This window comes from Anomaloglossus baeobatrachus, chromosome 5 (genome assembly GCF_048569485.1).
Source record: "Anomaloglossus baeobatrachus isolate aAnoBae1 chromosome 5, aAnoBae1.hap1, whole genome shotgun sequence".
Lineage (NCBI taxonomy): Eukaryota > Metazoa > Chordata > Amphibia > Anura > Aromobatidae > Anomaloglossus > Anomaloglossus baeobatrachus.
In genome coordinates this window covers 313,481,914-313,495,995 of record NC_134357.1, presented here as the reverse complement: position 1 = coordinate 313,495,995, position 14,082 = coordinate 313,481,914, and the positions used below count along the sequence as shown (strand labels likewise).

At 44.2% G+C, this 14,082-nt stretch overlaps 1 protein-coding gene across 3 annotated transcripts in view; it reads left to right on the top strand.

The window, feature by feature from the left end:
- Nucleotides 1–13,841, top strand: part of PCTP (phosphatidylcholine transfer protein) — a 126,827-nt gene extending 112,986 nt beyond the window's left edge. Inside the window, exons 6-7 of one of the 3 annotated variants that reach the window (XM_075349715.1) lie at nt 12,598–12,646; nt 13,517–13,559. In XM_075349715.1, the coding sequence (XP_075205830.1) occupies nt 12,598–12,618 (21 nt within the window). In that variant the 3' untranslated portion in view covers nt 12,619–12,646; nt 13,517–13,559. Of the gene's footprint in view, nt 1–12,597; nt 12,647–13,516 lie in introns of all 3 variants that reach the window. The other 2 variants (XR_012754261.1, XM_075349713.1) reach the window with 2 other exon arrangements.
- The last annotated feature ends 241 nt before the right edge of the window (nt 13,842–14,082 follow it).

The window sequence follows — 14,082 nt, the reverse complement described above, 5'->3', positions numbered from 1 at the left end:
ATCACAAGGCGACGACAAACAGAGTGAGAGTCATTGGGTTGCAGGTTTCAAATTTGGTTTACTCACAGTTCTTTCATGCAATGACTCTGTGTCGTTCCCAGGCAGGGCAGAGGTAAAGTCCTGTAGAACAGCATGTGGGCTTTCTCCCCCTGTGCTCTCGTGTGGTGGTCCACTCCTTGTCTCTGGAGCTCTTGGGACCCATTACTCTGCCACCCGAAGCTGTAGGGCTCTGTATTTCATCCCGGCTAGCCACCTCTCCCATTCCAGGTCTCTGCTGGCTAATGGACCTGGAGCCTCTTAACTGGCACTGTCTGCTCTCTCAGCTTAGGGGTCCTCAGCCATGCACTCGCCCCATCCCCGGTAAGGAAAGGGTGTATGAATCGGTCTGGACTTAGTGGTTCTACTGCTCTGCCTCCCTGAGAGAGAAAGAGCTCCCTTAGGGAGCTGGTCACTATGTGTCCTCTCTCAGTGCTTTCCCAAGGCATTCTGAGGTAAACTGTCTGTTTGTAACTCCCTCTTGCATGTGCCCCCACCTAAGGAATGTCCCCACTGGCTGTGTGCAAGGCTGTGTGAAGCAGGATATGAAACTTACTAAGATTTTAACCTCTGCCTGCCCAAGGTGAACGGATATTATAAAATACATAAAAACAATACCCTGTAGCATCCAATCTCAGGGGCGCTACATATGCCCATCGAACCTTCCACTCCGGTCTTCAAGATTTCTAAGATTTCTCACAAGCTGCGCCTACGCTCTGGAACACACTACCAAGAGCAATCCGATTAATTACCAACATCCACACCTTTAAGCGGGCCCTAAAAACGCATTTCTTTAGACTAGCCTATCAGCTCACTGCCCTCATCTAATCTAGTCCCTTTCTGCCCTTCCTAAAAAATTTACTTCCAATTCTTGTCCCCTGGACCTGTATAAATTCTGGGCGATGACAGGTTCATACAGCTGGTTTTGAATCCCCTGTTAAATCGATGGCTGGACCATATATAACAAGCTTTTCTCCCCTCCATTCACCTTTTGTGCCTCCCCTATTTTCTCCTAGACTGTAAGCTTACGAGCAGGGCCCTCACTCCCCCTGGTATCTTAATTTTGTTATTTTGTATTGCCTCATATTGTCTGTACATCTCCCCTCTGAATTGTAAAGTGCTGCAGAATATGTTGGCGCTATAGAAAAACTTATATATATATATATATATATATTTATTTATGTCCGCCATACAGCATTGAGAAAAAAAGAAAAAAAAAAAATCATACTTCATACTCACCTACTCCAGGGTCCAGGTGGCCCCAGCACCGGCGATCACAGAGATTAGCTATATCGGCGCACTGCAGTCGTTACGTCCCGGTGTACAACATATGAGAGGTATGGAAGCAACCAAAGGCTGTAGAACAATGTTGAAGAAGTTGAGTACAGGTGTAAATGGAACACTGGATGAACAAGTATGAGAGAGGTTTCTGACTAACTATAAGGAATGACTGGAAGACCATAATAAATATGACCAGGCCAGAATGGGATATGAAGTATCCCAGAGAATGACTTTGACTGAGCACTAGAGTTGAGCGCGGTTTGAGGTTCGAGTTTCTCCAGTTCATGGTTCGAGTGGTTTTGGGGGGAGTTCTAGATCGAACTAGAACTCGAGCTTTTTGCTAAAAGCTCGATAGTTCGAGTTTCGTTCGAGAACGGTTCTAGCAGCAAAAGTAGGGCTTTTTACAGCTACAGTGTGCAGGGAGCCATCGCTGGCAGCCTGCGGTAAGCTGGTAACCAAGATAAACATCGGGTATCCAAGCAAAGCGCTTTGGTTAGTACCCCGATATTTACCCTGGTTACGTGTGCAGGGAGCCGACACTTCCCCGCTCAGCTGCCTCCGCCCCCCTCCTGCACTCAGCATGTACACACACACACGTCCCCAGCCATGCAGTCCCCGGCACTGGCATCCTCAGCGCACATGGCTCCGCTAAGCTCCACCAACTTCACACTCCGCCGCCCGCACACATAGCCCCGCTAGGCTCCGCCCACCTCGCACCCGCACACATTACCTCGCTAGGCTCTGCCCACCTCACACCCGCACACATTACCCCGCTAGGCTCCGCCTACCTCGCTCCCGCACACATTACCCCGCTAGGCTCCGCCCACCTCACATCCACACACATTACCCTGCTAGGCTCCGCCCACCTCACACCCGCACACATTACCTCGCTAGGATTTGCCCACCTCGCACCGCACACATGGCCCTGCTCAGCTTACCTGCGGTGATGAAGTCCTGCCCTCCCGACCTCAGCACTGACACTGTCTTCCATGGCCGCCACTTCACATCTGTCACTGCGGCCCGAGACTGTCACTAGCGGTGATGTCACGGGCCGCTCGCGATACTTGGCTGTGAAGCTGATTGAAGTCAGTGTGCAGTATCAGCAGTGCAGGAGATCAGCGCAGGTAATGTACCTCGTTCCTGACAGCAGCACTTGTCATGCCCTGCAGTGACCTGGGCTGACCTTCTGATGTTAGCTCAGGTCACTGCATTGCTCTCCCAGCCAATGGGGAACATTCTGTTCTTCATTGACTGGGCCAGTGACTATGGTATGGATCGTCATGGGAACCGCTTAGATTACAGAAGACCTGGATTTGTTTTTCTTTCTAATAAATTGGTGAAAGAGGCAATGTGTTGGGCAGTGTTTTTTCAAATAAAAATGTGTTTGTCGTCTATTTTTTTTTTTTATTACTGACTGGGTTGGTGATGTCGGGTATCTGATAGACGCCTGACCTCACCAACCCCAGGGCTTGATGCCAGGTGACATTACACATCTGGTATTAACCCCATATATTACCCCGTTTGCCACCGCACCAGGGCACGGGATGAGCTGGGGCGAAGCACCAGGATTGGCGCATCTAATGGATGCGCCACTTCTGGGGCGGCTGCGGCCTGCTATTTTTAGGCTGGGGAGTGTCCAATAGCAGTGGACCTCCCTAGTCTGAGAATATCAGACCCCAGCTGTCTGCTTTACCTTGGCTGGTGATCCAATTTTGGGGGGACCTCTACGTGGTTCTTTTTTTAATTATTTATTTAATTTAAAATAACAGCGTGGGGTGCCCTCAGTTTTGGATTACCAGCCAAGGTGAAGATGCCAGCTGTGGTCTGCAGGCTGCAGCCGTCTGCTTTACCCTAGCTGGCTACAAAAATAGGGGGAATCCCACGTCAATTTTTTTTTTAATTTATTTATTTATTTTGGTAAATACAAGGCTAAGCTACCCTTAGTGCCACATGAAAGGCACCAAATGGTGCAAAATTACAAAATGCAGGAGAGTGGAACATTATGTGTCTTTCTGCCATTATAATTACAGAAAAGACTGATATGAAGTGTACAAGCACAGGAAAATCACCAGAGCGCTCTACGCTGTGAAAAGTAGTAGAAAATGGCACTGGAGTAAACATGTGACCACCTAATGTAGGTTGTAGCTATGGATCCTGGGTAAATTTATGTATTTTCCCTCCTTCAGTTTTTTGGCAGTATGCCATAAAAACGGAAGTCACACGGATGACAAACAGATGACATACGGACCGTATACGTGTCACGCTCCCGATGCCTCGGCACCGCTCCTTACCCACTGATCCGGTCCACCGGTCTCTGCTGCCGCTCCCGCTTGAGCTTTCCTGTGTCCTGTCCCCAGTCTCATGTGTCTGACTCATGCTTCTGTATAGGGTCGGGCCGCGCCCACTCACCTGGTATTATGGGCCCAGCACTGCTGCAGCAGGATATGACATGAGGCTATGCTGGGTATATAAGACTGGCCTTTCCATGTGGGCGGGGCCTGATCAACGTGTCTTGTAAGCATTGTCTTGAAAGCTAGGTGCTCAGGTCCCCTTTGTTCCGTGTCCTGTGATCATACTATTGCCTGACATTCCTACCCGGCACCTTTGCCGGATTCCTGCACTGTCTCCAGGAACTCTGAAGCCCCAGTGACTGTTCTACCCATCCCCTGTGGGACGCAGTACCTGCCACGCTATTGCTCTGGATAACGTGTACCCAGGCCTCCAATGGGGTGCACAGCCCAGTGGATCCACCACCCGGACCTAACAATATGGAACGGAAACAGATTCCACACGGATGCACCCGTGAAAAAAACTGACCGTTTTTTGCAAACCGCAAAAACGGATCGGTCGTGTGAATGTAGCCTTATTCTAATCTGCCGTTTATAAACAGCAGGCAGAAATAAGTGAATAGCGCCCCCCAGCGTCAGAAAATCTCCGGGGTTTCAAGGGGTAGTTGAGACCCTGGAGATCATGATTCAGGTCGGTTTGTCCGGTCCCCGCTCACGTGATCACCGGTATATACCGTATACCGGTGATCACGTTACAGTAAATGACAACACCGGTAAAAAATTATTTATCTCCCATCTGGCATGAACAAACATGTCAGATGGGAGATAAATCTCCTCCCCGGTCCCCCGGTGTTGCCAAAGTGCTGCCCCCTGACCCTCTCCCGGAAAATCCAAGATGGCCGCGCGCACAGCAGCGAGCCGGCCGCATTCACCCTACTCCTCTGATTTCTGTCGCATGTGCCATGACACATGCAACAGAGAACTCCTCCCCAGGCCCTCCCAGATCACCCCCTATAACCCCACCGGTGTTCCCTGGTGTCCCACGGTACCTGTGCAGCGTTGATCCCCCGCGGCCCCCTCCTTCACAATAGACGCTGCCGCATGCACAGAGCGGCTGTCAGCTCAAGTTCCTGTGTTCAGACACAGTGAGTGGTGGTAACCATGCATCTGTAAGCTACTGCAATGCCCTGCTCATGAGGTAAGGAACATAGTTGATCAGGAGAGCTATACTACATTTCCAAATGGAGGTATTTGATTTTATAGTTGCCCTGCTGAACGACTACCAAACATGAGAGTCCATTATACGCCACAAGAAAACATGTCTAAATAGCGAGCTCTGTTTAGTATTCATTCAGCTGGATAACTGAACTTAAAGGGGTATTCCATCTCCAAGATCCTATCCCCAATATATAGTAGGTGGAATAGCAATAATATCAGCAAATACCAATATTTGGAAATGTAGAATAGTTCTCCTGATTAGGCATGCCCTTACCTCATGAGCAGGGCATTGCAGCTTTGGTAGCAACAGTTACGACATGGACTCTGCTGCTGTGGTCCCAGGGAGAGTGGGTGCAGATTCATTGCACCCACACTCCTCACATGGAGGGTCTGCACTCCTAGGAAATGGGAGATATGTTCCCTGAGCGTGTCCCCCCATATTCTAGACGGTCCAGAGTCATCGTGGGACCCCTTTATTTTTTTTCCTTACAATAAATTGGTGAAAGAGGGAATGTTTTGGGGAGTGTTTTTTCAAATACATTTTTTTTCGTCTATTTGTTTTGTTAGTACTGACAGTTTGTGATGTCGGGTATCTGATAGACGCCATGACATCACAAACTGCTGGGCTTGATGTCAGGTGACTTTACAGCTAGTATCAACCTTATTTATTACCCTGTTTGCCACTGAACCAGGGCACGGGATGAGCTGGGGTGAAGCGCCAGGATTGGCGCATCTAGTGGATGCGCCAATTCTGGGACGCCTGTGGCCTGCTATTTTTAGGCTGTGAAGGGCCAATAACTATGGACCTTCCCACCCTGAGAATGCCAGACCACAGCTGTCCGTTTTACCTTGGCTGGTGATCCGATCCAATTTGGGGGGGACCCTACTTTTTTTTTTGTAATTATTATTATTTATAAAATAATTATAAAAAAGAGCCTGGGGTGACCTCCACATTGGATCCCCAACCACAGTAAAGCTGCCAGCTGTGGTTTTCAGCCTACAGCCTTCTGCTTTACCCTAGCTGGCTATCAAAAATGGGGAGACCCCACGTCATTTTTTTTTTAAATTATTTTTTTAAATAAAAAAAATTAATGGGCTTCCCTGTATTTTGATTGCCAGCCAAGGTAACGCCAGGCAGATGGGGGTGGCAACCCGTAGCTGTCTGCTTTATCTGCGCTGAGAATCAAAAATATCGCGGAGTGGTACGTCATTTTTTTAATGATTAATTTTTACAGCACTGTCATGTCAGGCAATCAAAATACAGGGAAGCCCTTTTTTTTTAGTTATTTAAATAAATAATTAAAAAAAATATATATATATGAGCTCCCGCTGCATTTTTTGTATTGCTAGCTGAGGGTAATCCGAGCAGCTACTGGCTGCTAACCCCTACTGCTTGGTGTTACCTTCACTGGCAATGGAAAATCCAGGGAAGCATTTTTTTTGCCAAAAAACTAAGAAAAAAAAATGACGTGGGCTTTGCCATATTTTTGTATGCTAGCCAGGTACAGCAGGTAGGTATGGGCTGACCGTAACCCCCAGCTGCCTATTTGTACCCGGCTGGGAACTAAAAATATAGAGAAGCCCTTTTTTTAATTATTTCATGAATTTCATTAAATAATTAAAAAAATAAAAACGACGTGGGCTTCGCTCCATTTTTGTGTCCAGCCAGGTACAACTAGGCAGCTGGGGATTAGATCCACAGCACAGGTTAGTGCGAGGTTTCTGGGTGCCTCTGCTGCGAATTGCAGTCCACAGCCGCCCCAGAAAATGGCACTCTCATAGAAGCGCCATCATCTGGCGCTGTATCCTACTCTTCCAACAGCCCTGGAGCCGGGTGGCTTGTTGGCTAATCATGAGTTAATACTAGCTATTTTACTAGCTAGTATTAAGTCAGAGATTCTTAATGTCAGGCACGTTTGTCCCGGCCATTAAGAATTTCCAATAAAGGGTTAAAAAAAACACCACACAGAGAAAAAATACTTTAATAGAAATAAGTACACAGACACACTTGTAGACTCCATCTTTATTACCCCCTGTCACCCCTCCACGATCCATGGTCTTCTGTCTTCTTTCTCCTTCAACACATGCAGCTCTGTCTGCTCCATCAGACAGCAGTGCATGGGAGATGAACGATGTGCTCCGTGCAGAAATCACTCTGTGAGAGTGACCACAGGCTCCCGACTCTAAGCGGTGGCATGGGTTGCCATAGCAACGGTGCTCCGATCACGTGATTCCGGTGCCGCTGCGTGCTAGTAGCGGGACGTCCCCGTCACCGCTACCAAGCGCGTTGCTATGGCAACGGTGATCTCCGTTATTGACTGGCTGTGTCACCGGTCAGGAGCCGGCTTCTGCGGACGCTGGTAACTACGGTAAACATCGGGTAACCAAGAATCCCTTTCCTTGGTTACCCGATGTTTACCTTCGTTACCAGCGTCCGCCGCTGTCACGTTGTCAGTGACGCCTCCTGCTGCCTGCACACATAGTCAGACTACACATCGGGTAAAATTAACCTGATGTGTACTGTGGCTAGGAGTGCAGGGAGCCAGCGCTAAGCGGTGTGCGCTGGTAACCAAGGTAAATATCGGGTTGGTTGTCCGATATTTACCTTAGTTACCAAGCGCAGCATCGCTTCCACGCGTCGCTGCTGGCTGGGGGCTGGGTGCTGGTCACTGGTTGCTGGTGAGATCTGCCTGACAGCTCACCAGCAACCCGTGTAGCGACGCTCCAGCGATACCTGCCAGGTCAGGTTGCTGGTGGGATCGTTGGAGCGTAACAGAGATGCAATCACAGGTCTTAGCATGTCGGCGTCATAGTCATGTGACCAGTCTGTATCCAATGATATACTAGACACGTGACTGGTCACATGGCTATTTTGAAGTCACGATAGGTCCTGCATCGCTGCTGGCAGTGCTGGTTACCGGGAAGATTCAGTGATCATCGGATGGAATAGCGGCAGGAGACAGAGTGCAGGACGGATCACAGGGACAGGTAAGTGTTATGGCAATGTTTTTTAACTGTATGTGTATATTTATAATGTGTTTTTATGTGTTTGTGATTGCCTCCCATTGTTACCTATGGGGTTCGAGCGGTTCGTCTAACCAGTTCGCCAAACCAAACTCGAACCAGACCTCGGTTCAGCGAGCCGAACTCGAGCCGAACCGCGGCCGGTTCGCTCATCTCTACTGAGCACAAGTCATGAGAGACAGAAAGAGGGACCGAATATGACATGAGGGACATGATCAGATCACCAGGAAAACTGCTCATTACTCTTGGTGACACAAGACCTAAATACCTGACAGCACTGACCCCAGACAGGATAATCAGATTGACAATTTCATGATGCAAACATTGACTACCAAACAGATTGTAGCTGATTACGCCACATCTCTGGAGCAACTGTGCCTTGACTATAGATATGGAGTAAGTGACTGTAAGGACATGAGACTGTTGAAGCACACATTCAATTCAGGACTTAAAATGCCGATACAAGATGCTCTGAAAAAGGCTCGTCCGAATTGGTGGACCTGCCAGTTCCATGACCTAGTGACCATAGTAAAGGGAGCAGAGCTTCATTTGCAAAATAGGAAAAAACCTGTACTGGTAAGTCAACTGCTTTAATGGAGCAATTATAACCCTCAACAACAGCAACAGTCCCCACATAGGCAGGCATCTGTTCCTATCCCTGTCTTACCCTGAGCACAACCCTATCTAGTGTGCAGGGCAGCAGGTACACTAGTGCCACCTTAGGCTAAAGACACAGAGGGGATAAGACAGACAGGGGCAGAAGAAATGGCAATTATAGTAGGCACACTAAACTACAGGAAGGAGTAAAGGGAAAGGATAAGTGACACAAACTTAAAAGAGATTAAAAGAGAAAACACCACACAACTTTCATGCAGCAATTTCTGTCTACCACTCCCAAAAGGACCTCTTACTCCACAGCCCACAAGTCGACTCCTTAGGCTTTCTACAGCAAAGCTATCAGTGGCAACTCCCTGACCTGAGAGGAGGGTATTTATAGAGGAGGTGAACAGGAAACTCAGAACAGCTGAGATCCGACTTTTGATCCTGAGTTAGGAGACCAGATGAACTGCTTAACCCTTGAAGCACCGGATCAAGAACAATCTGCACAGCCAGCAGTTTTAACCTGTGCAACTGTTCATGTAGCCATGCACTGCAATCTCCTGACACCTGAAATAGACAGGACCACTCTCTATTATGGTACCCGCATGACACAATTTCTTTTCATAGAATCTGTCACCAGGTTTATGCTATGTAATCTGATAGCAGCATGATGTATGGGCAGAGACCCTGATTCCAGCAATGTGTCACTTAGTGGGCTGCTTAGTGTAGTTTTTATACAATCAATTATCAGCAGGAGATTATTACTTGAAGACTAGTAAACCTGCTGACATGTAATCCAGCCATGCCTGAAACACCGATTTGCAGATTTCAGCCTATGCACAGTGTGCACAGCAAGATCTGTCAATAAATAATAGGAAAAATCTGGTTAGGGTCATTCAGAGCTCAATATTCAGAGAACTGGTAGATTTGCAGCTGATAAAACAATGTTAATCAAAATTTCAGCACCTAGTAAAGTGATACATCTTTGTTATTTGGCCCGCATCCCCTAGATGCTGATGCTGCTCTCAGATGAGGTAGCAAAAATCTTGACAGATTTTTTTTAAAGACCCTCATGTATTCAAATTCCAATATCTTATAGATAAGTATAATTAGTAGAAAATATATATATATATAGATAAACTGTATATAATTTTTTTCTACAAATATACAACTAAGATCCTCTTTCAAAATTTCAGCAGCTTAGTGTTTTTTTGCTCACTTGTCCTTGCCGTTCTAAGTCACTTTTTCCAGTATTAAAGGTAGTCTGCTGCCATCTATAGGTACTTGTACATAATGCACATACTGAAGATTTCATTCTTGTGACTACACTATATAAATTTTGCATTATGAAAAAATAATGTTTACGTTCTAGGGTTTTCTATATTGTTTAATCAGCTGTTTTCAGACTAAAAAAATAATAATAATTCACTGAAAAAAAGAACAGAAACCCCCCCCACCAAAATGATAAAAAAATAGCTATACTCACAATACCATGGTCAGACACAAATTTATAATGGGGTGCAGCAGGCCCTCACTGATATAGGCGGAGGCAGCACAGATGCCAAAAACTAATGAACAATCACTTTCTTACCCACCAAACATCTGTTGCCTAGTAATTTAAATGTAGACGTTTGCATATGTGCCATTCACAGCATTTCGTGAGATGCACCTCTGTCCGTATAGCAGCCTATTACCAAAGCACCTATTATTACATCAGGTGGGCTGCCAATACCATATGTACATCCACAGGACAGACATCCGACACCCCACATTACCCAGCCACCACTGAAGAGCCTGGCCTGTACCCTGCATTAAAAAAATGTGCAAATAAGATGTATATAACTCCTTCACCCCTAGGCGATTTTCCATTTTTTTTTTTTGCTTCCTTTCTTCCAAGAGCCATAACTTTTTTATTTTTCCGTCAACCTTGATGTATGAGGGCTTGTTTCTTGCAAGATGACTTGTATTTTTAAATGAAACCATGAGGTTTACCATATATTGTACTGCAAAACGGCAAAAAAAATCCAAGTGGGGTAAAATTGCAAAAAAAGTGCAATTTCACGATAGTTTTGGGGGTATTTTATTCACCGCGTTCACTATATGGTAAAACTGAGGCATCGTTGTGATGCCTCAGATCAGTATAAGTTTGTAGATACCAAACATGTATAGGTTTACTTTTATCTAAGAGGTTAAAAAAAATCAGAAGTTTGTCCCAAAAAAGTGGCACACTTTTTGCGCCATTTTCCGTACCCGTAGCATTTTCATTTTTCAGGATATGGGGCTTAGTGATGACTTATTTTTTGCATCTCTAGATGACATTTTTAACGGTACTATTTTTGCGCAGGTGCTACATTTTGATCGCCTCTTGTTGCATTTTGTGCAAAATTTGCAACAACCAAAAAAATGTAACTTTGACGTTTGGTATTTTTTTGTTGCTACACCATTTATCGATCACATTAATTGATTTTCTATTTTCACAGATCAGGCATGTCTGAACGAGGTAATACCAAATGTGTGTATATTTTTTATTTTTTTAAACGTTTATTTTTCAATGGGGTGAATGGGGGGTGGTTTGAACTTTTAGGTTTTTCATTTATATTTTTAATTTTTTAAAAGGTTTTTTTTACTTGTCCCCCTAGGGAACTAAAAGGATCAGCAGTCTGATGATCACAGCTGCACAGTTCTGATCAGCAGGAATGCAACATTCCTGTTACAGCCAGCTCTCTGCTGGCTGTAACAGGAACTATGTAATGATAACAACAGGAGTCATCACATGACCCTGTGCTACCATGGCAACCATCAATTCCTCGTGATCGCATAATGGGGCTTTCGATGGTGGCGAAGAAAGTTACATTACCCACCGTTGCCGTTTACATTGCGCTGTCACATTTTGACAGCACAATCTAAGGGGTTAACAGGCACGGGTGGATCATGGATCCACCTGCGCGTATTAGCCACACATGCCTGCTCTTCAAATCAGCAGACATGTGCAGGGATCACTGTCGGCTCACTGCAGCAGCCAGCGTTGATTACACCAACATGATCTAGGAGGTACCCAGTACAGCCAATGTCGATAAGAAGATAATGGATGAGGTATTGGTTCATATTTCAGCCAAAATACATAGGTATGAAACCTTTGTCAAGGGTCCTCATTATCTTGCAAGTCCCTACACTAAATTCACTGATTTTTTTGCCCTTTTTTTCTTGAATTATTTTTGAATATAGTATAAAGACATGCAAGATAATGGGGACCCTTGACGCGGGTTTCGAACTTATGTGTTTTGGCCAAAACATGGAACAATACTTCATTTTTTATATGCATCTCTTTTGCACATTTTTTATGCAGGATGTAGGCCAGGCTCTTCAGTGGTGGCTGGGTAATGTGGGGTATCAGGGTGTCTGTCCTGTGGGTGTACATATGGTATTGGCATACCCTATTGCCCCCTCTTTTTCACAGAGCTATTTGAGTACACCTCGTAAAGGCACTTTTCCGTGCCTTAATTGCCTACAGTGTAATAATATTATTAAGGGTGATAAGGTGTTCCATCCACAAACTGGTCAAGGTTTTTCCATTAAAGGATTCTTCACGTGTGACAGCTCCTACGTTGTTTATGTGATCAAATGCCCATGTGGCTTACTTTATGTTGGAGAAACCACTCAGTCTATACGTGATAGGATCTCACAACATAAGTCTACTATTCGCTGTGAACGTCTCCATCTTCCTCTTCCTTCTCATTTTCATAAATTGGGTCATAGGGTATCTCAGCTCAGATATCAGGTACTTGAACAGATTCCACAAATGAGAAGGGGTCAAAGTAGGGTAACACTCCTGAAAAAACGTGAAGCCTTTTGGATTTTTATTTTACAGACTATGGAACCTAAAGGTCTCAACAGAGAATTTGATATAGGGAGCTTTATGTAAAAAAGGTTTTTTTGCACTCTTGTGAACCACTCATGAAAATACTCTCTTATACATTTATTCACGTATATGTCTAGGTTCCTCTATATATTCAGTGTGTTATATTTATGGATATAAATTTCTATACGGTCTTGGATAGTATTTATCTTATTCTATTGGGTATTTTTTACAATTTTTTTATATATATTTTGTTTTATTAACTGATTTTCATTTTTTCTCTCTTATGTTTAGTCAATATTACAGGCCAATTAAATCTGATGAATTCATCAATCAACCTTTGGTATTTAAATTTATTATGTTTTATTTTTTATATAAATGAATTTTTTTCATATATCTTATATTTTTATTAATTTTTATGCCTAATTTTCTCTATATACATTAATAACATGGATTAATATTTTGATCCCTTTTTTTAATAAAATAAAAAATAAAAAATAGTAATAAATAATAAAAAATAATTTTCTATAGGTTTCCATATATATAACTATACTATAAATATCTCACACTGTACCATATAATGATCTCCACTGGATCAATATGGGTTACCCCTCTGGCCCCTTTAATCAATACTTTAAGCTACTGAGTTCCATCATTATATGTATGCCTTTTTTGATGCAGTATATTGCCGATCATGTGATTTCATCATGTGTTGAATGCACTATGTGCCTCTTTCTTTCATTAAATAGCTGCTTTTCCAGCTAATATCATCACTTCCGGTTTCACAGCCCTGTGATGATGTTGACTTTCTTTCCTGGAACGTGTTGCCAACCTTTTGCTATCCATATACATCACTTCCGGTTTCACAGCCCTGTGATGATGCTGGCTTTCCTTCCTGGAATGTGTTGCCAACCTTTTGCCATCCATATACATCACTTCCGGTTTCACAGCCCTGTGATGATGCTGGCTTTCCTTCCTGGAACGTGTTGCCAACCTTTTGCCATCCATATACATCACTTCCGGTTTCGTAAAACAGGAAGTGACGTTACGTCCCGGGACCTTTAAAAACCCTCTCTTTATGACACATGTTAGCGCATTTCCCTGGCGTGATAGACGCAATACACATGAGCGCTCATTCTCCTGTGACTTTTTGATTTACTGGTAAGAAGCTTTGCTTTATTTATATACCTGATTGTTCTTCTCTGTTTTACAGACCTGCTATCTGTGGCTGATCTCTGCCTTTGTCATGCACCTACTACAATGATGCTTGTTACAAACTATCTATTCAATTTAAAGTGATAGATATTCCCATAGGATTATCTAATTAATAATGTTTTTTGATGTTATGTGTATTGCTCTCCTGATACACTGGTCCTTCCTGTAGTTACGATTTAAATCTGTATTTATGCGTTATATTCTGTACAAATCTGGATATTGTTTGTTATTATGCACATTATAGCACATTCTCTTTGTATTTTCTGTTTAGTGTGAAATTTAATCGGATGAAGGTCAAAGTGTGACCGAAACGTCATTTATATTTTTCACACAAAAGAATTACTGAATAAAGTGTTTCTTCTTTTTGCACAATCCATTGTGAGTGCCGGATTCTTTTTCTGACATATGGTATTGGCAGCCCACCTGATGTAATAGTATGGATGTTGGTAATAGGCTGCTATAAGCACAGAGGTGCATCTCACATAATGGTGTGAAAACCAGGACATGAGGATGAACAGGTGAAAGCTGCACTGCATTGGAAGTATTATCAATCTCAGATAGCAG